Source organism: Acanthaster planci, linkage group LG07 (genome assembly GCF_054643075.1).
Source record: "Acanthaster planci isolate LZ-2023a linkage group LG07, COTS_SCS, whole genome shotgun sequence".
Classification (NCBI taxonomy): domain Eukaryota; kingdom Metazoa; phylum Echinodermata; class Asteroidea; order Valvatida; family Acanthasteridae; genus Acanthaster; species Acanthaster planci.
The window spans coordinates 11,571,333-11,596,197 of NC_141783.1; the positions used below are offsets into that span (position 1 = coordinate 11,571,333).

Consider the following 24,865-nt stretch of genomic DNA (forward strand, 5'->3'; position numbering starts at 1 on the left):
CCATTGACCATTGATCTTATTGATATAGCGCCCTCTATTGACTTAATAAATAGCGCCCTCTATTGATATAGTATGCAGCGCCCTCTACTGACAGAGACTAATTAGGGTTTTAAAAAATGCATTGTAGGGCGCCCTCTGCAGAGTCTAAAAACCGAGAGGCAAAACTGCATAGCGCCCTCTTTTATCTACAGCCCGATAAATTGATAAGTAAAGGGCGCCCTCTGCGCCTAAACAATTCATTTAAAAATGTATCACGCCCTCTCCAAGAAATCTGGGAAAAGTAATGGTCATAATATTAGTGCTATAACTAGGGAGAATACATGATCCCCCGTTGCCCCATCCCGTTTGAATTTTGACTGAATAAAACCTGTTCGCAGTTCGTTTGCTTTCAGTGCCCCTAATTCTCCCTAGATGCTCTCGAATTTACCCCGGTTACGCCATTGTCAAAGTTAAATCCCATCCCCTGACAGCCTCCGGACAGAAATAAGTCTGCCTGCCTCCCCTCCAGGTCTGTCTGCCCCCCTGCCCAACGGAAAACCTGCCCCCTTTGAAAAATATGCCCCCTCATGACATCACAAACCTGTCTCCTCCAGGTTATTGTATCTCCTTCAGTTATTTTTTATTCCTCTGGCTTTTCCATGCACTGAAAAGTTCACATTTTGATGTAGTCAACAGAAAATCGTTTTGACACTTTTCTGCACCTTATTAATTAAGCTATGCGAATACGCATTGCCGCCTTTATTGGCCGAGTTCGGGCAGCGAGCTCTAGTATGTTCACGAACAGTTCGATTTGTTGTTCATGAGTCGGCTGCTCGAACTGAGTGTCTTAGTTCAAGAGATACACCTTAGGACTGTGTCCTTATAAATTTCTACCTTGAATTGAGACAGTGTTTAATTGCCTGTGGGCCAAGCTACATCTTCACGTATCTTGGTCTATTGAAGCGTGCGATACCACATGTACAATGTACATGTACACTGTACATGTAAGCGTTCTGGCGATGACGTCATCCAATCAGCCTTGGAGCGCAAACGGCCAAGAGGGGATTTTTTGTAGGCGGGGAAACGCATGATCTTTTTACTCATTTTTGGGTCACATTTAATGGGGTAAACGTTAAATTTGTGATGTTTTGAAATGATTCCGTGGTTATTGTTATTTTAATATACTTTAAGTGAACTACATGTAAATGTTTTCTATTTTTGTTACCTTTAAGCGGTGAGGTTCAAGGCACTACTGCCAATTTCACCTCACTCACCGGGTTTTTGTGGTACCCCAAAGTAGAAAGCACCATAGGGCAAATTCTCCACCTATTCATGAATATGTAATTACTGAGACAAAGATTCTTGATTCTTGGCTTGCAAAGATCGATATATAGTCATTACGTAACTTTAGACGTAAAAATCCAATGAGACACGTTTTCTTTTAGAACAGACAGCAGGATTTGTAAATAGCAATAGAATCAGATTTGAGGCATCTTTAACCTTTTAACGGCTTCCTTTAGGTGACATCGCTAATTCAATTTTGGTGGCTAATATTTTACACAAAAGCAGTTTTGAACAGACTTCCTGATATTTGAACTTCCACGCCTGCATGGTGCTTCAGTGCTGGGAAGGATACGCCCTCCAGTGTTCATAAATAAAGACGCCGTCTTTCACGGCCTGCGACAAAATGGCGCTTGACCATAATACAACCTACTATGGATTTTCGGTAGTGATAATGCCTTTCTTTCATAACATAGTATCTGGATATTGGAGGCTTAATTACATATGTATTAATAAAATTGATGATGCTAAAGTGAAAAGTATAATAAGACTGGAAATTAGTTTAAAATATTTGTAATATAGAACAGCAAATTTAAGAATCTACACAAAAACAAGTATATTTAATTGAATCACACATAGAATTAGAAAATTGTTCATTGAATTGCAAGCCAAACATTACAGTTATAACTATATAATACATGATTGAAAATCAAGAAGTATCAAGACTTCTAATCATCATTTAAAGATGGTATGTCAAGACATGCGTTCATTCCGTATAGGAAAGACATGTAGACCTAAGCCATTTCTTGCTTCAGTTCCTCTCGTGATGACATGCTTCACATGAAATTGATGAAGGTTACAGTATTGTCATCTGGCCAGTTCATCCTTGATGTTGCCATTCTGTAATAGCTTTTGGCAATTCTGTTTTGGCCGTTGCTCACTACCATGACAAAATCCTCCACCCCACGCAATCTCCGTTCACTTTCTTTCAGTGAATCAGGCACGTATCTGTCAAATACGAAGTGTATTTCCTTTCAATTGCTAAAGCTGGTGCACAAATGGCTCAAAAGACTTCTTGCAAGACTTTTGTAGGATGATATGTGGCCAATCGCCGAAGGGTACGAATGAAGCAGTAGTCCACCATCAATCAAACTTGCAGCAATATGAGGAAGGGTTTCCATGCCATCTTGCATTGACTCCAGCTTGCTCTTTTCCGTGTTTATGATTGAACCATCAGGAGGAATGATGGATAGAGGAACATCTGGGATGGGGTAGATAGTGACATGTTGGTGTTTTGGGAAATAACCACCAGCATATGGAATTAACTTGTCTCGTTGACTGTTCACTACCGGAGGCTCTTTGGAGGGTATACGACTTAATGAATTGCAACGTTTTGGGCCTTGGTATTTAATAATGGTCTTTTTTGCTGGAGAAGTCTGAACAAGAGGGGTATGACTGTCTAGTCTGGTGTTAGTGAATAACATAATTAGTTTGAAACACGTTGAAAAGAATGACGTAAATCATGAGAAACAAGCTGGTATATGAAGATTCCAATGCGTTCTCACATGCAAATTTATTTACTTTTCACCGTTTTATTGGCTTCAGTAACCTGGAGCTGTCCTCGGCACATTCCTCCCTGAATTTCAGCTGCAGCCCACGACCAGCACGGCGAATCAATGAGGTACTCCTGTGTAGTGGAGAAGGCTCTTCTTCCTCCGGTAATATTCAACAGGCTGGAAGACGAGATGGCAGGTGCAGAGATTACATGATTCACTTACAGCCTTTAACAGAGGCTTAATTTGGCAGTTATCTTTCTTGATTCGACATGGAGGAAGTGTGTTCTTGGCTGCTCTTCAGGTAAAAGTCCTGCCTGTTACACGTCGCTACTCTGTCACTGACATTCCTCTTTGGTTTGATGTCATACACCAATGCCGTATTGAATTGGAGTTCTGGAATCCAAGATTCCTGTCATTTGGCATGCCGCATCTCTAAAAAAATGACATGCCGCATCTCTGAAAAAAAGATCTCTGTTAATGCTTTGGTCCATTGGCAGGTCTACTGCTGCCCTGGAAAAGGCCTTGGACGTTCCTTTTCCTAGTACCGAACACATCATCGGGTCTGCAATTGCAAGTTAGTTTGGTGGGAAAGAGTACGCCCCAACGAGCATAATTGGGACGGTTGAGTACCAAAACGACATCTAGGAGTAGGAAGAATTGTCATGTAACTCCCAATGTTGTTTGTCCTCACAGCTCGCATGAGATCTCGGTGTGCCTGGTTCATCCTGATTTGATCAAATCCCGATTTGTTTCAAAAGCAAGCATCTCTGCATAGTTTCCTTGACACCTTTCTAAGTGGTGATACTGGAATTGAGGTTTCCTTGTATCTTATTGTTCTGATATCTGTATGGTCATGTCTTCCCTTGATAGTACGGTGGACAATTTCCACAAAGCAAGCTGTTTCTCTGTGCGTTTCGTTAATATTTTGCAGGTGACCACTCACCTGTGCGTAAGGTTCATGAATATTTGTGGGAAAAGGCACTGGTATCCCCTCACCACAAATGGTGTGACAAGTACTGGGATAGGCGCTGCTGCCACAATAATTATGTTAAAGTGGACATTCAGATTCATCGGTTTAGACCTATGTGTTTAAACATATCACTGTACAGTCGGTTTTCGGGTTGGGGATGTCGTTCGCTTTCAGTTCACTGCAAAACAAAGATCTTAAATTTAACACCCCCGGTGTTATCAGGAGACTTCACCAACACTGTTCTCTGGTGTTAAAAAATTTGGTGTTATTTGGTGTTACTTTAACATCCTCAGTGCACTGTAACGCGCGGTGTTAAAGTAACACAAAGTGTCACTTTAAAGTGTTGATTTTAACACCAGAGTGTTGTGATACTCAGATGCCTAGAACATCAGGGAAGTGGGATTTAAAACGAAATGTAGTTTTACGAAACTCCTTCATTTAAAATAATATTCAGTCAGTGTGCCTTTGTCCAAGGCATTGTCCAAGGCATGGGGTGATGGTTTGGGGAAGCCACGTTTGCAGAAAAAACGACTTGCTATCTAAGTTTAATTGGTACTGGTAGCAAATACAAAGGTAAATGAAAAGTAAAAAGCAGGGATGGCTCTCACCCGAGTAAAATGTCATAGAAAGTTTTATAAACTATTAAAATAAAGAAGCACTTGGTGGGTAATTAACTTGACAGTTATTTATAATTACAATGATTTTAAATTGAACTAATTTATGAGATAATTGCAGTTTGAATTTTATAATCTTTATGAGCAAAACAGTTTCGTAATATTTCAGTCTGAGACTAGTTAAGCACATCATGTACAGTAAGTGTACCTAAAAGTGAAGAACTACAGGATCCTGACCAACTAATCTGCACATTGTGCATTTGTGCATCGTTGCATAGTGTTCAAACTACAGCTACGTGTATGTTTGACATGCTAATGCAACATTAGCGCTGAAACTGATCCCGGGTTTGCTGTCGTTAATAAGACCTACTCGAGCAACCTTTCATCACAAATTTCCAAAGATATCAATGAAGAAAAAATACAGTGATTGCTCATTTGCATTTATGGGTGGAATGTTTTATAAAACCAAGATTTTGCAGGAATAATTTGCGTTGATTGAGTTGCAGCTTAGTGTTCTTCATTGCTTTGTCATCATCCTAGAGATTTCTGGATCCTGTAAGGTGCCGTTAGATGTTGAAGGCGCGATTGTCCTCGCCCACATTGGCGGCCCGTTGGTTGACCGGTTGCACAGCGATCGCTACAAGATAAGACAGCGCAAAAATGACAATAAGCTCAGTCATTATCGGTGTTGTTTCTAGTTCACCTTTGAAGGCAATGCTTTGGCAAGTAGGCTGCGCACATATACAAGTGCCTTTGCAATTTGATTCTGTTGAGGAATTTTTTTCTGACGAGTTAGCCGATATGTCTATGACCAAACACTTCCTGTAATCAGACATTTATCTGACCTTTCACAACACTCTCCAATACTTCAAAAAAATCTTTTGATACACTTCTAACCACATCATTGGACTTTTCCTGCTGCCCAATTATCCCACATTGTTATACCACGGTCTTAGATAGTGAATTTTTATTGGTCGCGCATTGATCACGTGATATGCTACTACTGCACGTGTATCATTCTCGCGTCGCGCGCACTCAGGCTGGTAATTTTGCCTGGCCGCAAAAAATGATAGATCACGGTGATCTTTCCCAGAGTTGATGTGTGGCGTCTACTGCATTGTAAATGTGTAGCTTTAGGTACGAGGGTGGATAGCCTCGGCGGTACTACTTCGCTCTTGGAACACGAGCATACTCTGATCACTGCTTTTGCTGTGATCGCCATAGCTGTTTATATGAAATGCTCATGCCATTGTATCTTCTCGTCCATTCTTCAATCTTGTCAATACTTTTCAACGGATCTTGGTGTAAATAATACCTTGAATTTCAACCACTCAAGAAAACCCCCCATTTTTCATGGATCACGTTTCTGTTTAACAAGTTTGTTATCCTCGATTTCTCCCCCTCCCGCAAACAATAAAAACATTGGTCAACAGAGGACATCACAATCAACAATTTTCCTTATAATTTATGTCTAATTTACTGTTCACGTGTTTAAATTTGTCGAACTGTTTTAATTTATCTTGCAATGAAATATGCTTAATGCATGTATTACAGATAAAAGATATTCCACTGAAATCTTGGACCATGGTATAACAAAACAATTGTTGCCTGCAGTGACGGGGTCCATGGGTTTTTAATAAGACTTTTTATAAACTTCACCTGCAGTGCGCAACTTTATCGAAAGTTGCCTCAGTCCGCGGACTGTGTCACAAATTATGGCGTAACTTACGCAATCATTATTGACGCAAGTTCCGCCTAAAAAGCAGAAATGATGGGCGCTTTTATCAACTCATCATATTTGGACGTAAGGCTGTCCATTGTTGAAGTTCATACGACAGGTACCGTAGTCGGGGAACTCAACATCTTTTATGTTGACTGAATATTTTAAATGTCCACCTCCATGGCGTCGTTTAAATAAAGCTCTAAGCAGAGAAACAAACCAAACTTACTTGATCGAGTAATGAATTTTGCGCCAAACATTTTTTTTTTGGCTAGCTAACCCAATGAGAACTATGGGGCTGAGTTGTACAGGCCCTTATTAGTCCAAAAAACCTTTACCAAGCTATTTCAAGTTACTAGTTAAACGGCTGTGAATGCAGATGAGGCAAATCATATTTCTTGTTTACCATTAGCCAAGTAATAATTGCGTTTTCAGCTTGCTTTCGTGCATAAGGCCAATTAATCGTTCACTTAAGCTTACCGTTACCGTTGTTTTGAGTGGCCGGCACACTCGGTCTGGACTTCGAGCCTTGTTTCGTGGACAGCTTCAATACCACTGCGACCAGACAAAGGATAACCACCCCAGCACCAACACCAACACCAATCAGGGCTGATTGCATGGTATTCCTGTCATTCTCGAGGTCTTTGTACTTGCCAGAGTCTGTTTCTAATTTCAAACACAAAATACCCGTTAATGAGGTACATGTCTTTTGAACAGTGTATCAAACGTGCATCATTCCCAGTCTTGATAAATTCAACAAAATAAGAATAATGGTTCGTAGAGTGCAGATTCAACTGCAGGACTGTTACGTAATTTGCATCTGGTAGGGTTCAAGCGTAAATCGTGTTAGTCTGATTTTACATTTAGGAGATTACTCAGTGCACACCAGTTGTAGGTATAAGGTGATTGCGCCCTGATGTGAAAAAGGGTCATCGATTAGGCCTACTTGCCATTCTGTGATCAGGGGTTTCAGGGCCGACACACCGATTACAGATTACGTGGGGTTTTTCCCCAAATTTGAATTAAACCCTGAAATCCATGGCTCCGAGTCGGTGGAATGCTACCGGTATTGCTGTAATTACTGTAATTGTTATTCTAGGCTAATTACATAAAAGTAAATAATATCAAAAGGGGCATACACAAAAAGGCAAACGAGGTTAGCGACAGAAAATCTCAACTGACGTGTTGATCGTTTAGGTTTTCGTGTCAAACTCAGTTGGATATACTCCGCCTATGAAAGGTGACAGTGGCTCCCAATTTTTCGTTATTTACTTTTCTTAATCACGGCTGGTCAGTGGCGTCACCTGGGGCTAAATGGTAGGGACACCCGTGGCGCACATATTTTTTTCAAGGGCGCGTCACAAGAAAACAAGCTGCTGCATAAACTCAACGGAGAAAATTCATAGATTTCAAGTTGGGGGCACAGGCGGGGGCACAGGCATCCTCTACAGGCATGTGCCCGCCCTCCCTGCAGTGACGCCACTGGCTCATGTTGTAAGCAAACATGGAAGCGAAGCTAATTTTACGTCACGAAACATTTGCAACAAAATTTCAGGTGATTTGAAATGTGAAATGTGATCTAAAAGAATAATACTTTATAGCAAGCTTCAAACTGTCTGCTTCATGGAAATTGAAAGGTTTTTGCATTTGTAAAGGGGGATACCCAAGCAGATGTCACATTTTGTTGTCTGGATTCAAGGCCCGCGCTTATCACTGATCGGTGATGAAAACCAAATGAGTGAAAGTCTCTAAACCAGTCAGAACGCATAGACTTATGTGCGTTTTTTTTTCAAGATACATAACTTACCGTCAGAAAGTGCATATCTGAGCCGAAATCCACCGATGTTTGGACTGTAGCTGTTTCTGTTTGTAATAAGTTTAATCAACATTTCACCCTTGCTGGTCACTACACTGGTCGGCATGTCCATGTAACAGTTTCCAAGAATCTTTAAAGGGATGCCTTCCACGCCATCCTGCATGTCATATATTTCAAAATCATAACCGGCCAAACAGATCGCCTTGTCGAAGTCACCCACGGTCAGCTCGACCTGGCGACCATAAGGCGCCCTCAGAAAGACTCTGTAATTCAAGAGGCGAGAGTACACCTGAGGGTAGTTGGGTGTTGTAATTTCACCGCCGCTGGAGTCCACGTTGATTGCTTGTGTATGCGAGAACTCTGAAAAAAAATCACTATAAATAAAGTATGGAAAGGGATAAGTAAAAAATGCGTAAGGGGGTGTAGTTATCAACGTGTGGATAGGTTGTTTCGTCGGACTGTGGGAATGCGAAGCAAAACTGCATGCATCCTCATCCAGAGCAAGAAAATGGTGTACATGTATAAAGTGTGGCTAGGTGTCCACAGAGCTAATTCCGGAGGCACTAGCCTTATCCCCAATTGCCTTTCCATGAAACCAGTGGAAGTAGTGGTTCTCCTGAGTGCATAGCAAACGGATCACAGGTTACTTCCAGTTAAGTGAGTTGGCTATAATATGGTGCCCATCACAGTCAAGCAAGTGTATCTGGAATCAACACTCAAGGATTAAAGTCCCTTTGAAATGGAGTCAAGCCATTGAAGGCCGAGAGTGTTTTCAAGACCGTGCTGAAAATGCATTGGCTTGAATTGCTTGAAGACTCCCCAATTTCTAACATATCTAGAAAATGCGAAATCCAATTTCATGATGCCTTCGGGGTTCAAAAGAAAAGCTATTGTAAACAAATAACATGAATTTATTATTACAGTTTCTCTTCTTGCTTCTCGCCCATATCGTGCCAAATATTGGTCTTATTGAAATATTTCTTGTTAGGGCTGATATAGTTTCTGTGGTATCGCATGTGCAGGGCGACCTATATACCCTATGTAGGTCTGCCTCTATGGGGCCAGGTCTATCAGGTACCCTAGTAGACGAACCTGGGCGATCTTCCGCACCCAGGTAAGTCGGGGACAGCAGGCAGCGTAAAGCGTATTGCAGGGGCCTGCTGGCAGCAAGCAGTAAAGTGCAAAAGTTCTATTCGAGAAACTATCGGAAAATCCCATGAGATCCGGCAATGAACGTATAGATCTTTTCATAGGTTTCCTTGACGAATTAACCTTCCAAAAAAGGTAGAGAGTTTAAGATTGTCCGGTTTCCCATAATCTTTTTGTCAAAATTGACGACCGTTGATCGTGATAGCAGTTCACCCGATCACAGCGTATATCTTTGAGACCTCATACATACATGTACATGTATACAGTCAACTTCCTTAATAAGAGGTCCTTCGGACTTGGCAAATTACCTTATTATAATCGGAACTTTTGTATTATCAGGAATGAATACAATGAAAACAAAGGACTGGAACCTAAAATTTTCTTGTTGTAAGCAGAGTCTTGTATTAACAGTGCTCTTCTTAGCGAAGTTCAACTGTATTAATTTTCTCAACCTGGGAATAGCGCTGTATAACTGAGTGTTCTGTCTGGCGTATTCTGTATGACGACGTGCTGGCTACGACCAAAAGACCTACATGTACGTACCTGCTGTATACTCGGCCACGAAGCTGCTCTTGAAGATGTCTGTGGTCTGGAGCTTAACGCTGGTCTGGTTCGACAGTACACTCCAGGTGAAGGATTTTGCGCCTGTATACTGGTACAAACAAACTGGGAGGCTTCTCTTGCCGCCCACCAACAGATAATTCTCACAGGGACTGCCACGGGAGACTTCTTCGTCTGTGTGGAACCCGGTGAAGCGGAAGCGGATCGTATTTACCAGGTCCTTGGGGGCGATGTTCCAGACAAACTCATCGGGCAAACTGCCAGCAGGGTCCAGGAGCTGCACGGGGTACCCGATGAATCCGTGATGGGCTGAGGTATTCATAACTGGCAAGGGATCTGCCATTGCAAGAATGCACCGTCATCAAAGGGGCAGTCATTTGCAGTAATTCACAAGGTACCGTCCCAGATGAAATCACTGTTGAAATGCTTAGTGGTTAACATGATCATGTGGCTATACTCCCTAAGAAATTATTCTCTCAGACAAGCTTTTATTTTGAAGAAAACGATGAAAGAACGACATTTCCAACGGAGCATCTGAGGACTCATTAAAAAAAAAGATTGCCATTTGAAGTATGCTACCGTTGACATGACATGCGAATTAATGACAGGATTGGGTAAATGAAGTTGTATAAAAAAACGGGCTCCTAGGAAGAATTTTACAGGGTCCCCCTTTCGGGTGATGGGTGGATGTAGGACCAAGGGCACGGAGGGAGTCAATTAGACTGGCCTTTTAGTCTGGGACTGTCACATTTCAGCTACATTTAGCACTGCTGATACTTCATGGTTTCATTAGTTGGTATCGCAAAGTTAAAGTGGCTCTGAAGGGGCACCACCCGTCGTCAATATTCGTGGCCAAAATGCACGATTTGTTTCAAGTCGCCAAATTAATATTGACGTCATTATTTACATCCAAAGCTAACGAGTTATGGGAGTTTGTCCCCAGCATGGCAAGAAATCACGTGATACGTTCGTTCTACCAAATGATAAACATGACTTAATCCAGATCCCGTGACTTCTCCTAACTATCCCCGTGCTACTTTTAGACGGGGTGTCAATCATGGGGTCATCCGGGCAGTCACTGAAACAGGGCGGGCAAAACCTCCACTCCCGTATGTTTGTGCACAAAATGCTGCTCCTGTATGTTTGTGCACAGAATGCCTACTACCACGAGTCTGCTAGATGTTTGTGAAGAAAATACCCTCTCTCCTCTTGTCAAAGTGGACCAGGCCACTGAGTCACTTATGATTGTCAGTGTGCCCTTAAATCTGTTTCCGCCACAACAGGCAGATTATGTGCGCACGTGCTTATTAGTAATTAGCTGGATCTATCACCCGGGTAGGGTGTATAACTGCCGTGTACACGCCCACCTCACCTCACGCCCAGCTGGCTGGAGCAAAATTTAATAAAATAAACCGGGAGAGCAAAAGCCGGTTCATTCTACATGTGCGAATGTGAAAGCGAGGCCAATTTGACGTCACAAAGGATTAGTAACAAACTTTCGCTCGAGCTGAAATGTTTTCAATTTTTGCGAATTCGCAGGGTGAATATTCGCGTTTGTGTTCACTTCCGTGCCAAGTACACGAACCGGTCTCAAGCCGGTAATTTTACACATGCATACTGACGTCAATATTTGCGACTTTCGGCAAGTTGTGAATTTTGGACGTGAATGCTGACGTCAATATTAACCATTAGGTTTGTCCTTTAAGAGCCACCATAAGATACCACCGCAAACCAATAATTGACGAGCTATTACGACACTTACCCTTCAACTTCCCAAGTACATAATGTTGAACGTAAAAAATGGTCTCCATTAAGCTGTAACCAGCCTCAGCCAAATCACACAAGGCGAAGTTAGGGGTGAAATCAAATGCCACGCACGTACTGAAGGCTAAACAAAGAACCGCACACTCTGATGGCGTTGGGGCGAAATGAGTCTTACGAATGGAGTCGTTTGTGAGTTTGAAATTGGGATAGCTGCTTTCAGTGATGTCGAACATGCTCACTGGAAAATCTGTGAAATAGGGAAAACAACATAGTTCATTCCACTGGAATAAACTGTCATTTGGGGAAGGGAGATTGCTGGATAGGCTATAATTGGGTTAGAATTTGCTCATTGTTGGCTAGAACACCTCTTTTGGGGGTCAGATTGGGTGAGCAGAAATGATCCGTAGAAGCAAACAGTAGAGAGCCAAAGAACGTTGGCTAAAATTAATGTGTGCTCGCACATTTTGTGATATTATGAGCTGGTGGGACTAGTCAATAATCTTCTGAAGCATGACTGTGTTTCCGTTTCATGTGAAGCTACTTGAAAACCTTTTACACGCGAAAGAGATTCTTTTTTCATTGCAGGTCGGTTTCGTTCTTGTTCAGACAGATGTGAAGTTGTATTACTAATGCCATTGAGTCTACAGGGACTAAGACAAATATGGCAGCATCATAATAAGGGTCTAGAGGTTTGGGCATCAGCGAAAGCAGATAATAAGGTGTAAATTCTTTACTGTTTAAAGAGCATGCAGTTATCAGCGCCCAGGTAACGTCATATTCACTGGTATCAACAGGATCATCAGTGACGACATAAAAAACAGTGGATCAACTACTCGTGTATTTGGCATTTCGGGACTAATGCGTTGACTGATGATAAATCTGTAGTTTTGGCCAAAGAGGGCAAGTACAACCTGAATGGTTATTTTTAAGGTATTCCATGGATCTCAAATTTGAAAGGAGTCCATCGAGCCAGACTTTCATGCTCCTTATTATGTCAAGGGTAATGATACGTATCCAGCATTCTTGTCAGGACAGGTATTCCATGTATGGAAGATGATAAGGAGAAAATGGGTACCGGGTAATCAGATCTACTATGCCCTGGTCTGATAAGTAGCCACACTGCTTGCATTAAAAAATTATTGTTAAGCACGTAACCTTGGAGTTGTTGAGGACTGTTGCTACTATCGCTTTGCTAAATAGAGAAAAGAAGCAATGCAGGTCGGTACACCAAGTTAAAGGAATCAACCTTGGATTCTGTGTGCTTATAATATGCCCCCGAGGCTTTCTTCCACTGGTTTGGAAAAACGCAGCTCGAACGACAAAGCAGAGAACCGACACGTTCTAGGCTGCATTCTTCGAGAACTCTGGTTGAAAACTGACTGGGGAAGGATTTTTTATCTCCGCTTAAAAGCCTCTGCAGTATCCTCCTAATGTCATGAACATAACTTTAACATTACGGTGAAGAAGGCTGTCTGTTCCCTGGAGTTATCATGATTTTACAGATGGAACATTTCAACAGATTCTTGGCAGAAAGCGTCAGTCATGTCCCTAGTTGTTGATGAGCAACTCCATTATTTTCAATGACAGGAATATCAGAGTTTCTCCTTCTTCCAGAGAGAAAGATAGCTTCATTCCACCATTTCTTGCTGTCGAAGTCATTCACGGTTAGTTTTTTCCCTCAACTTGATGCTGTAGTTGGCTTCATTAAAATGAGAACCACTTGGTCAAGGATGGGTGGTCAGCATTGATCGAAACCTGTACCTGCATTCTCTCAGCAAATCATTCTAAATAATGGTTGATGGCAAGGTACTGGAAGCTTCACCTTTTCAATTCATGTTTCTATTATCAGCTTTGTGACAGTCCTCTTTCGAATAATTAAGGGACCTGTAACGCACAGGAAATTGCTGGAAATGTTAAAACACCTACCGCAATTGGCATTTTCGTCACTACCAGTGTAGCAGTCATGAACTCCGTCGCATTTTGCATCGTACGGTATGCAGCCTCCTAGCAAACACTTGTACTCACTGCGATCAGTACAGTTGCTGTCCTCTGTGGGTAAAGACGAAAGGTTTCCATCAGTGTTTCCCCCGAAAGATTATCCTACTCGAAATTTTTCATACGCAGTCTAGGATGGTAAATATTAACGATACAAAGGATATCAGGAAAAAGCTTTTGATATTATGCCAATATTGTTCACACCCTTTGAACGAGTGCCACGTGATTCGGTTGTCAAAACTGTCTAGTCTTACATGAATTTACTCGAAAAAAACACTGCTGACCATAAACATTAAGGCAACGTTTTTGCATGGAAATGCAGTTTGAACGTGTGGGGCGGCATTTCTGAAATTATCGTACATTCGATAACTTGCCTCTTCCCAGTTTTGATTCGGATGTCACAAGTTGACATTTAAAATTGTGGAGAAAAATCTTTAACTCCCAGGCTGCAAATTCAAATTGAATATGGGGCAAGAATTACTGAGGACTTTGACTAACAAACATGACTGAAATAATTGCAATGATGTCTTACGTCGGTCTGGGTCCTTCCCTTCGAAAATCGGTGCTATCCAATCCTGGAAGGCGGTCATGCGCGCGTAAACACCGGGATATTCCGCCAGAGCGCACCCGATGCCAAAACTGACGACTCCAACCTGGAACCACTTGTCGTTCGTTTTGGCTACCATTGGTCCTCCACTGTCTCCCTATAAAAAAGAAGATGTGTACCCAAACGTTTTTCAAGCAGAAACGAGAAAAGGAAAACGGCTGCAATTACAGTTTTACGATTATACTTTAATATGAAACGCAAGCACTTGGTTGAAGTTCCATCTCAATAAAATGTGAAGAGGGTTTTTCCTCAAAGGCTCTCGGAAAACATAGATCTTGGATCTTTGAAGCTTTTCATAGTAAAGGTGGCGATTAAAGTCAAGGTTTGCGGCAGCACCATGCAAGGATATGGATGTCTCTTTTGTGACTATTTGTGGTTCTGAAAAGGACTGGAGGGTACTAAAGAGAAACGGAGGGTACTCAACGTTTCAGACATCGGGAAAATGTCAGTTTGGTTCTTTGTCGTCTGACGTCGGCTAAGGCAAACTTAAGTTTAAAACTACTTCCTAACTACGAACAAGTTTCCAAACTTGCACCCTTGTAATAAGACAGTGCAAGCTCCCGTTTCTACTGAAACGATTTCTTTGAGATTTCGTATTTTCATTTACAAAGTTATATTTTAACTGTTGAATTTTACAGTTGCTAAAGTCCATGACGACAGGCAAAGTCAAATTAATTTAAACAGATTCGCTCGTGTGTTGCACAGAGGTGGCAAAAGCTACATGCATTATTTTTTGTGAGTGAACAGAATACCGGAGTCTGGATGTGAACCTTGGACTATCAGACATCAGGTACAAGTGCTTAGGCCTATTTACTAACAACCTGGATGGAGTCCCGATCGATTTTAGTTTGAAAGGGGCTATTTTTCTTCCGCGCGGGAAACAAACATATTTGAACAAGTGGAATAGGGAACCGAAGACTCAAGTGCATAGCAACCCACCTGGCAGGAATCTTTGCCACCATTGCTCTCTCCAGCACACACCATGTTGTCGGTAATAATGATGTTGTGGGCGTTGTAAGCGCTTTTGCACTCCTGGTCCACTATAGGAACAGAGACTTCCAGTAGGTCCTCACTATATGAAGAGCCTGTTTTGTTCACAAAAGGAAAAGAATCACTCAGCCAAATCATACGTGGAATAATATATACACGATATATAAATTCATTTGTCTAGAGTCTGTGAACGAACTCCGTTATAGAACAGTTCATAGCGCTTTGTGACCTCGTGCACAGCCTTACGGCTTTTCATCTAAACTGCGCACAAGTTAATACGAAGCATCTTTGCGTACAGTTGTATGGCGACAATGGCAATGACGTCACTTTTATTCCTCTCATCTTGCTCACCTATGAGGGAGTACTTTGTGCGTAGACTACACTGGGTAGGGCACGTATTGAACATGCTATTTATATTTGTTGAAATTGGTTGCACCGTTAGTTGAAAGAGCTGCGAAGAAGAGAAGCCATTTTAGTTGGCAAATCTGCCTCACAAGCTCTTCCTTGCTGGCAAAGTAAGAGTACATTCAAGCAGAAAACAACCAATAAATTGTCCAACTTTGATATGTCTATTGCTATTTTCCGTTCGACTTGCGCAATCGTGCAACTCGGGCCTATTAGCCAACTGTTTTGGGAACAAAGTGGGCCATAACTCTCCCTTGAAACGACTATGGAATTGGAATAGAAAACAAAATGAAAAAAATTGGATTAAGCCAAAAACGTTTCTGGTCTATGGTCAGGGATTGGCTCCAAAAGTGGTGCAGCGACGCGGCTTGTTTTCCCACTCACTTTTTTCCCACTTAAAATGATGTGCGTATAACGTGCGATGTCCATCGCTACCGCGCATACGGACGTACCGCCGCTGCCAACGGTGAAATAGACTGGACCCCTCGCTATTAACTGTTAAAAAGCGTTCTCAGCTTGTAGATGTATAAACAGGACATAAGACCACCTTGTTTGTCGGGTTCCCAGAAAAATGTACATATAATAGAGAAATGACGTCATCTGAAGAAAAGTGCCCAGCTAAATGAGTGGGGCCTAGAGGGACTCCTTTACTGTAGATATTACTCAACCGTACCCCATTTAAAACACGTTACATTACACAGTAGCAGGATTCTGGTCGATAGGGCATGCTTGGAAGCTTTGGGGCATCGTATCATACCAAATTAAAAAGACTTCATTGGTTGTGCACAAAATCTTCAAGAGAGTGAAAGGCAATTTCTGACAAAATGAAAAGAGTTGTAAGTTCCAAGTACGTATTCTTTCCCAACGTATATGTATCGAAAGGCAAGTTTTCTTGAAGTAAAAAATGCTGCAGAATGTTGCAATCTTGGCAGAAACTAAAGTTTATCTGAGTTAGCTTGGACAGCGTGACTGGCTGTCCTTATCTTACCATCTCCTGTCGATCCCCACCCTGTCACTGTGACTTGTGTGCCGGCTTGGAAGCTGTCTGCCATGTCGGCCGTCGGAACGCACACAGGCTGCACATAGTCGTTGAGGTCGAACGGGTTGTCTAGCTTGAAGAGAGCAACGTCGGAATCGTGGTCGGTGTTGTATATGGTGTAGTTCGGATGCATGAAAACTTTGTCGGCTGCTCTTATTTGCGTGTTTGCACCTCCACCCTCATACTTATTGCTGCCCATCTTGAAAGCGAAGTACTGCGGCTGATCTATGAGAGTACTCCTAGAAGGTTTGGAAAACAACTTCAGGCAGTAGGCGTAATGCCAAAAGAACAGTCATTTATGGGCGTTCTTATATGTACCTTCCAGCATCGACAACTATTCGGGGGGGAAGCATTGGACGTGCCATCCAGTATGTTTTCCTGGAGTGCTAATGGGGATACCCCAATAGTGACATGCTTTAACTATGTAATGTTCGTGATGGACACGCTCTCTGTCGACCATTCATGACGAAGCGCCAGCGATCGTGTCCAATGCAGCACGGCGCACACTTTCAAATATCTACTTTTGGCTGCATCCTTCACTCAATTCCCAATACTTTGGAGAGAATTTGCCGCTACTGCCCTCCTCTATGGCTCAGGTTCGAATCCTACTCATACATACAGATCTGGAATTTCGTTTTCAGTTTCGTCAGAATAAATGTAAAGAACGCTATTAGCTTTCTTCAACAGAATTTTAAAAGAAAATCAGACAGCGTTTTATATTCATTAGCTGTTTCGGCAACTTGTCAAAACAATATCCAAGGAGAAATTCGTCATGATGACGTCATTAGGGTCACGTCACGTGAGATTATCTGCGCTTTTTTCTCCTTTAGTTTTGTACAAACTTTTGAACAGCCAGAATTTGGTACTGTTATTGATCTGATTGGGTCATATTAGGTCCATACTGTCAGTCCAACAACTAGAGAGGGTCCCCCGACAAAATCATCTAAATGACGTCGAGTGTCACGTGACATGACATTAAAAGTGCAAACTTCAAAGCCCTATATCTTCTGAAGTACATGTCCGATTGGGTTGAAACCTTGCAAATAGAAAGGGAGAGTTATAGACGAAAATTGACATCATGTGATGACGATGTCATCAGGAGACAAGTTATTTGACATTAAAGGTGCATCCTTTAAAGCACTTTATCGCCTAAAGTACATATCCGATTGGGTTCAGACCTTGCAGATAGCTAAAAAGCATTATATCTCCAGAAGTAAATGTCTGATTGGGTTGGAAATTTGCATGTACATGAAGCTAGAAAGGAATGTGTTATAGACGAAAATTGATATCCTGTAATGATGTCGTCATCAGATGACAAGTCACATTACATACAAAAAGTACAATCTTTAAAGCACTATATTTCCAGAAGTAAATGTCTGATTCACTTGAAACCTTGTATGTACCTAGAAGTGTTTTAGACGTAAATTGTCTTGATGTGATGATGACACCATCGGGTGCCGTCATGACGTCATCATGCGATTTCTTATGAATATATTCAAATTTGCCATTCTTCAACATTCTTTCGACATATATTGTAAACAAACCAATATACATGTATTTTCAACATCCCTTTTGTATACATCAGAGCCTATATAACGTACAGGAATAAGGCTCTATAAGCCAGTCATTAAAAAACGGCCGAAACATCCCTCGTTTGTCTACCAACACGTCAAGTCTAGTTTTACAGGCCTATGTAATTAGAATTGTTCATGTTTGAATTGTTAGTGTAATGGAAACTTCTACATTTATTGATAAAATTCTAAGTTTTAATGAAGTTCAAGTGTAGATTACGATGTCTTGACACTCCTGCTGCTCCTTGAAATGTTATGCTCACCTTGTAATATTCATGTTTTCATTTCCCTACAATTTGTATGGATGGCCAAAGTGTACAAAAACACCATTTGGCTGTTTTTCCTTTATTGTACCTCAAATTCCAGCAAAAGGTACTTTTGTCCCCTTAATTAGTAGATAAATAACCCGGTTAATACTTACACACAGTGTGCTGCAGATAAGATCCATTGTGGGTGGACCAGGGATGCGCCACATATTCCCCGACCTTGAAAGAGCATCTGCGCCTGCCACGGCCACTCTCCAACCTGGGCCGGTTTGCCACCAACGATGGCCACCTCCCCACTTAAGGGCACTTTCTGCTTGCCACATGTTGTGTAATCTGCACGAGTTACAAAACAAAGTATTTTCCTAAAACATCGGGGGAAATGTTACCCTGTTGTGCGAAGAAATTAAAACTGTGGGGCGCATGTTCACCATCGGAATCGCCTCGGGTGCGGTGAGCCCCGCGGTGTTATATCAGCCATGCCCCACATCACAGCAGTCAATCACTGTGTTGTTAAACCTCTTGAATCCTTTTTATTGTTATTATTATTATTATTTTTCTTAAGTGTCTCGAACAGTGTCTGGGCATCAAATGGTATCTACATTGACTCGAACATTTATTGATCATGATGGCTCTGACATAAAATCAAACCAAAGAATTTCGGCCCAGAATTTCATCCAGTAGGCTGATTGCATTTAATTAAAGTAGATATTCACAATCATATGGATGAAATACACTTGTGCGGGCATCGACAAAACTGAGCTAGAATTCTTGTTCTACATTTTGAAAAATTGAAGAGACGTCTTATCACATCATATTTGACAGTCTATGTCATAACCCAACTTTTTCTATTTTCTTTCATAGATGGAAAAACAGGCAGTATATTTGTTACCGTGCATCTCTCTTATAATCTCATATTGCATTTTTCTCGCGAAATTCTAAAAAGGCGATATCCTTCAATCCTTTTTCTTTTCACTATTCCTAAAAAAATGACATCATGCATTCTAAATAGCGGGTTTTCATTGACTTAATCTCTTGCAAATTCCAACGACCGCTTGGGAGTAACTTGCCAGACCTTGGAAACAGTGACCTGTCCTCGGAAATGCGAGCACAATAACTAGCAGCATAGCCAGGGTGATCTCAATAAATGTCCTCGGACGAGCAGATGGCCAATTCATGGTGGCGTCGGGGTAGCTATCGTCCTTTAACAAACACAAATTCGACAGCACAATTTTATGGATAGTACAACTTTACCTATGGGAGAAAAAAGGAAAATTATAGCAATGGCTATATCTTTCACTGCACGAGCGGTATTAGATTGACACTGCATTGTCCTTATAATGTCAGTGGGGTGGATGGAGGCGCGTCCACGGAAGAAACCTTCACTTTCTCCTGGGGAGAAATGTTTTCAAGGTTCCGGGAAATACTCCTTAACAAAAGACCACGGAAAGCCAAAACGTCAGCAAGGACTTGACAATCCAGTTCACGAGTCGGCAGGGTTTTGCATGAAACCTGCTTGGTCAGAAATTAAAAAAAGGAGATCCAAAGATATGCCAACCTGAATCCTATCTGCACCAACCTTCACAGTTTCACGAATTTATTATTTTTTTTAGTCATACGCATACTTAATAAACAGGGAAAAATAAGATTAACAGAACTCATCTGAAGAAGCTAGGTGCAGAATTTTCGGCCTGCCTTTGTCTTTGTCGAATTGGTGTTGGACTTGTGTATGGGCAGAATAAAAATTCCCCACTGACCCCTCTTGTTAAAAATTGGATAAGGCACGACCACAGACATCGAAGAAATCTTCCCTATCCATGGGCATGGCACCCTCTATATTGTGTGCGTAAGCGTTTCATTGGTAAGGGCTTGAAAGTGAGAAATACGTTCGTCATATCAGACCGTCACGCGCATGTTTGTCAATCTCTGAGATTTATGGGCCTAATTGTAACACCCACACCCAGGCCAGATACCGTTAAGAGTTAAACGCATGCGGCAACCACTGCAAACCCTCACTACCCAGCTGTCACTAGTGTCAGCATTTCCAGAATCTCATCGTGCGTAAGCATACGCCTGTCCTATTCCTAATTTAAAATGAAGATCAGTGAATTTCCAAAGTTGAAGAAACTGGACGGACTGCGTATTGGATCCAGATTCTGTGTGAATGTCCTCTCTCTGTTGCGCAGTAGAATGCCGTAGCGCGCAACACAACACACACACAAAAAATAGTGAACTACGGTAAACGTTCTGAAAGAGGAAGTCCGTGTGTCAACGTACAGGGACACTGTTACAAGTTGTGGGGACGAGGGAGTGCACCAGAGAACGCTCTAGAAAGAAAAGGCCGCACATGGGATAATGTTTCACTGCCGAGAGAAAAGGCTGTGGAATTTGATAGAGCAAAAAGGGAAACCCAAGAAGGATGTGTGCGAGGGTGGGCACATCCTTCACTGTGTTAACGGGAAAATTTCCTTTCGTTAGGCAAGTCGGAACTGAATTGTGGGTGGACTTTGTCTCCATAACGCGTTTGGTTCCCATAACGACTCCATTTTAACACAAGTGAACTCCCCATAACCTATTGTTCTTTTGAGGTGCCCACCGGTACTTTGGCCCTGCACTTGTGCCCTAAGCTTGCGACGGGGCTTGGTATCACGTGCGTTTGTCTGAGGTGGTACGAGAATATGTGTACATAGCGTCACAATTTTGCACGAAGAAACAGGAATGTCATTAAAAATGACGATTTATTTGATTTGGTTGTTTCACTATTTCAACATACTGTACTTGACCAGTTTCACACGCATTTACAGGAAATCACCATAAATGCCGAATTACATTTATGAAATCACCGGCAGAAATCACGGTAAATTCATTTTGTGTTTTCACAATGAGAAGCAAAGATGTATGGCCCTTGAACATGTAAAAACACATTGCTTGCGAAGGCCTAAAAGAGGGTCAAATGAAATTTTCGTTTTTAGTAAGATACATACATCTTTCATAAAGTTGTAAAGCTGTGCGCGCGTAATCATGCGAGCACCTTCCCTGAGGAAAACACTTTGAACAAACGGGCCAAAACGTAGGAAAACGTGGATTTTCGTTTTCACGAAGGAACGCGCATCTGTGCTCAGTAATTTCTGTTGATTATTCACTGTGCTCATTCTAATTACTGGGTTCATGTAAAAGTTTACCTTTCAAAGAACCATTCAAAGGTGTCCTCACTACGTAAATTTGTTGCTTAGTACAATGTAGCAGCTTTTGCAGTTTGCCATAGAAGAAACTTTTCTTGCAAAAGCCGTTTTCCCCCTTTTTTTTCTTGCTCGAAATGACGTCACAGTTTCTGTAATCGACTTGTATATCAGACATGTATATAACCTTTGCGTAGGGCCTATTATGAGACGTTTGTGTTTGACACTCACACAAAGGTTCACGTACCGTGGAAAAACAACAATGACGTCTGGGTCAGGAACGTAAGGAAGCGTAGAGGAGGCATGACCAGTTCTTTTTTAAAAATGCTACGCTGCCACGGCGGATTATCTCGCAGCAGCGAGATACCAATTTGAAATTGTTTTGGCGTGGCCCGTCTTCCCTTCCGTAGACACGTAAAAAGTTCAGTAACGGGCGCGGCATGACCGCAATTTAGAGTGAACCTTCTTTGTACAACTGTAACTGTTTTAAGTGCAGTCAAGAGATTTTTTGCCTGTAGTATGTGCCATTTGTAGCCGCGTTTCTAGTATCGTTTTCCATGGTTAAGCCTGGTTATAGTCGTTTTAATCGTCACAGTGTTACTGCAGGGCCCCCAAGGCTTCGCCGACAGATCGAAACGTCTTGTCGGAGATTTTCCAAACTGACGCAAAGATGGACGGCGGGAGTTGGCAGCAGTCGAACTTCGCTCAACTTTGCCAGCTGTCTCCGCGGAGTCGCCAGAGTGGGCCAGTGTAGAAACATGCATTATGTATTTCTAGCTTAGCATCACACATTTTGCCGCCCCAATTCTGAACAAAATAGCTGGTAATAAAGAAAATTCACTGAACTGAAATGCCTTTTTTAAATCAAGTCACAATATCATTGCCTCAAAGAGGCATTTTTTACGACAATATTTTCCAAGTTTCAGACATCCTTTTGTTCATGTTTGGTAGAATGACATCACACACGGCTCTTCATGGACAGTCTCTTTCTTGACATTAATTTACATGTTGTCGGCGATCCTTACGACAGTATGGAGACTAAGCATGACATGACACGTGCACAAAACTCAATACGCCTATTTTTTGAAAAACATTTACCTCCCTCCAATTTTGAGGAACGTTCTCCTATAGTTCTGCTTATTCTGGAATAAGTAGGACCAACGCATAAGCCCTACACATTAAAAAATCTTTGAGTAAAGGAATTACTATACTAATGCTTCGCTCTTTAAACAAAACAAATAAAATGTAAAACTATCAAATGAATCACAAATGAAAAAAGAAAAAAATGAATTCTATTATACATTATCAACTTGAAATTGTTCAAGGTCTAAACCTGTATTTTCTTACAACCATTCCTTTATCGTACCACTTCAGTTTGCACAGATAATTAAACAAACATAGGACCCCCCTTCCTATTGCACTGATGAAAGCTTAGGTTGGGAATGTTATCAATGAATGCTTCAACAAATGATTCGGTGAAATTATTTACTCCGGATAAAGCAATGAAGAGATTTTGGAAACCATTTATTTTACAGCAGTTCTCAGTGTTCCCGTGCTTTGCCTGCGAGTCAATTCCTTCTCGCTCGTGCGAGACATGCAGGCGTGGGTATTGATTCTGTCCATGGGGGCATTGTCATGGAGAAAACGCACGCTAGTTTTCGTTGTGCCTTTAGAATTATAATCTTAGCCTAATGGCGCTTAAAAAACTAACTCGTTAAAGATTTTGAAAACTGCCCCTACCTTGTTTAGTAAAATTCAAGCTTCCGTTCTACTGCGCATTCGTTTGCAGTGTTGGCCGGCCCTCAATGAACGTAGTCTTTTTTGACTCGCTGGACAAAGGTGACAATCTTAACAGGTCGGGAGCGAAAAGCAGTCTGTTTCATATCAAAGCATACGACATGGATAGACTTTGGACTGTAGAAGCGGATCCTGCATGTTAATTTTATGTGTAATAATGTTTATTTCATTTCTTTGTCGTGTACGCGTGCTCTCTCTACTCATTGTCTAGGATACGGGTTCAAATATCTCTGTGTGCATTTTAGCGGCAATTATATATAACTGCAAATACCGCTTGTCACCACTAATTGCCAGTTATAAAGTCATAAACATCTCAATTACTTCAGTTTTTCTAGGTTCTAGGTTTAACTTCTCGTTAAATTGTTACTATACACAACATATTAGAAACTATGATTTATTTATGGGTAGAGCTTTGGACATTCGTGCAAACACCTAGGATAGGCCTAGTTGATTTAGTTCAAACCTTGAATTATATTCAACCGAAATATCAACTATTCCAATCTAAAAATCCGAAGAGACCTCCATGATTCAAACATTTAAATGAATGGAAATGTTTTTCTTCCAAGAAATTACAGTCACATGAAAATTAGCTTCTGGCCTAAATCTCGAAAGAATCACAATTCGTCTACTCTAGCCCACCTTAACTTAATAACTTCATATTCCATTATAAAATTACCGAGTCAACAACTGTGTCTAGAACTTAAGCTAGACATCATTCAATAAAAGGAACCATCACAGTTTGGATTTTGGATAAAAGTGTAAGTCGTCAGTGACCATTTTCATTTTATAAATCTCGAAGAATGTAGGCTGCCTTTCCGGTAAACCTAAACGTTTTCAAAAGAAATACGAAAAGGTAGCATGCATGTGAATATTATATTACGGGCCTATAGTTTAGCCCGAGGATGCATGTTTTGGTAGCGATAGTGCAAAAACCTTGTAAACTGTGAAGCGCATGTAAACATGGATATCTACATTGAAAACAAGTTTGTCAAACTTGAAAACTCAGTATTATTCCGAATACTGTTGATCACTGAGCACAATACAAAATAAACTATGATTTTTTACACGATCAAGCACTTACAACGATCAAGCACTCACAAGTGCTGTGCGATTTATTATCAATAGAAAACACATTAAAATAAATGGACTTAATTTAACTGTACAATTGAAGCACTGTGTAAATGTCAGATTAAGTACGAAGGGGTTAAGGCAAAATTTATGTGGGCCTATGCAGGGGTGTCAGACAACTCTACTGTTTGCCAAGTCGACTTCGGACAACTCGACCGTTGAGACAACTTGACCGTTTGCCAAGTCGTCTGTTAGGACAACTTGACTTTGACAGAGAGACAACTCGACCATTGAGATCTCTTCACATAATACAGTCGTTTTCCTAGTTCAAGATAGTGAAATTATTCAAGCAGATTGCAGCTCTCCAAAAATCTTCGAATCTTCTCACTTACTTGTCCACGGGAAATCGTTGGATCCGGTTCATCATAAGTTTTGTCTCCGCCTACAAAATGTAGACAGCATACAGGGGTCAGTCCACTTGGACTTCGCTTTCATGGCCTTATTTCTCACGGAACTTATCCAAATCTGTCGCATTTTGCGG

At 41.4% G+C, this 24,865-nt stretch overlaps 1 protein-coding gene across 1 annotated transcript; it reads right to left on the bottom strand.

Moving 5' to 3' along the window:
- Positions 1-2,798: 2,798 nt before the first annotated feature.
- Positions 2,799-24,741, bottom strand: LOC110981891 (uncharacterized). Its single transcript, XM_087138932.1, has 12 exons — positions 24,717-24,741; positions 19,356-19,482; positions 18,439-18,616; positions 16,396-16,685; positions 14,952-15,097; positions 13,938-14,109; positions 13,337-13,459; positions 11,409-11,657; positions 9,629-9,982; positions 7,928-8,296; positions 6,601-6,786; positions 2,799-5,037 (listed from the first exon to the last, which is right to left on the bottom strand). The coding sequence occupies exons 2-12, from the start codon at positions 19,456-19,458 to the stop codon at positions 4,967-4,969; spliced, it is 2,241 nt and encodes a 746-aa protein (XP_086995058.1). The 5' UTR covers positions 19,459-19,482; positions 24,717-24,741; the 3' UTR covers positions 2,799-4,966.
- Between the last annotated feature and the right edge of the window lie 124 nt (positions 24,742-24,865).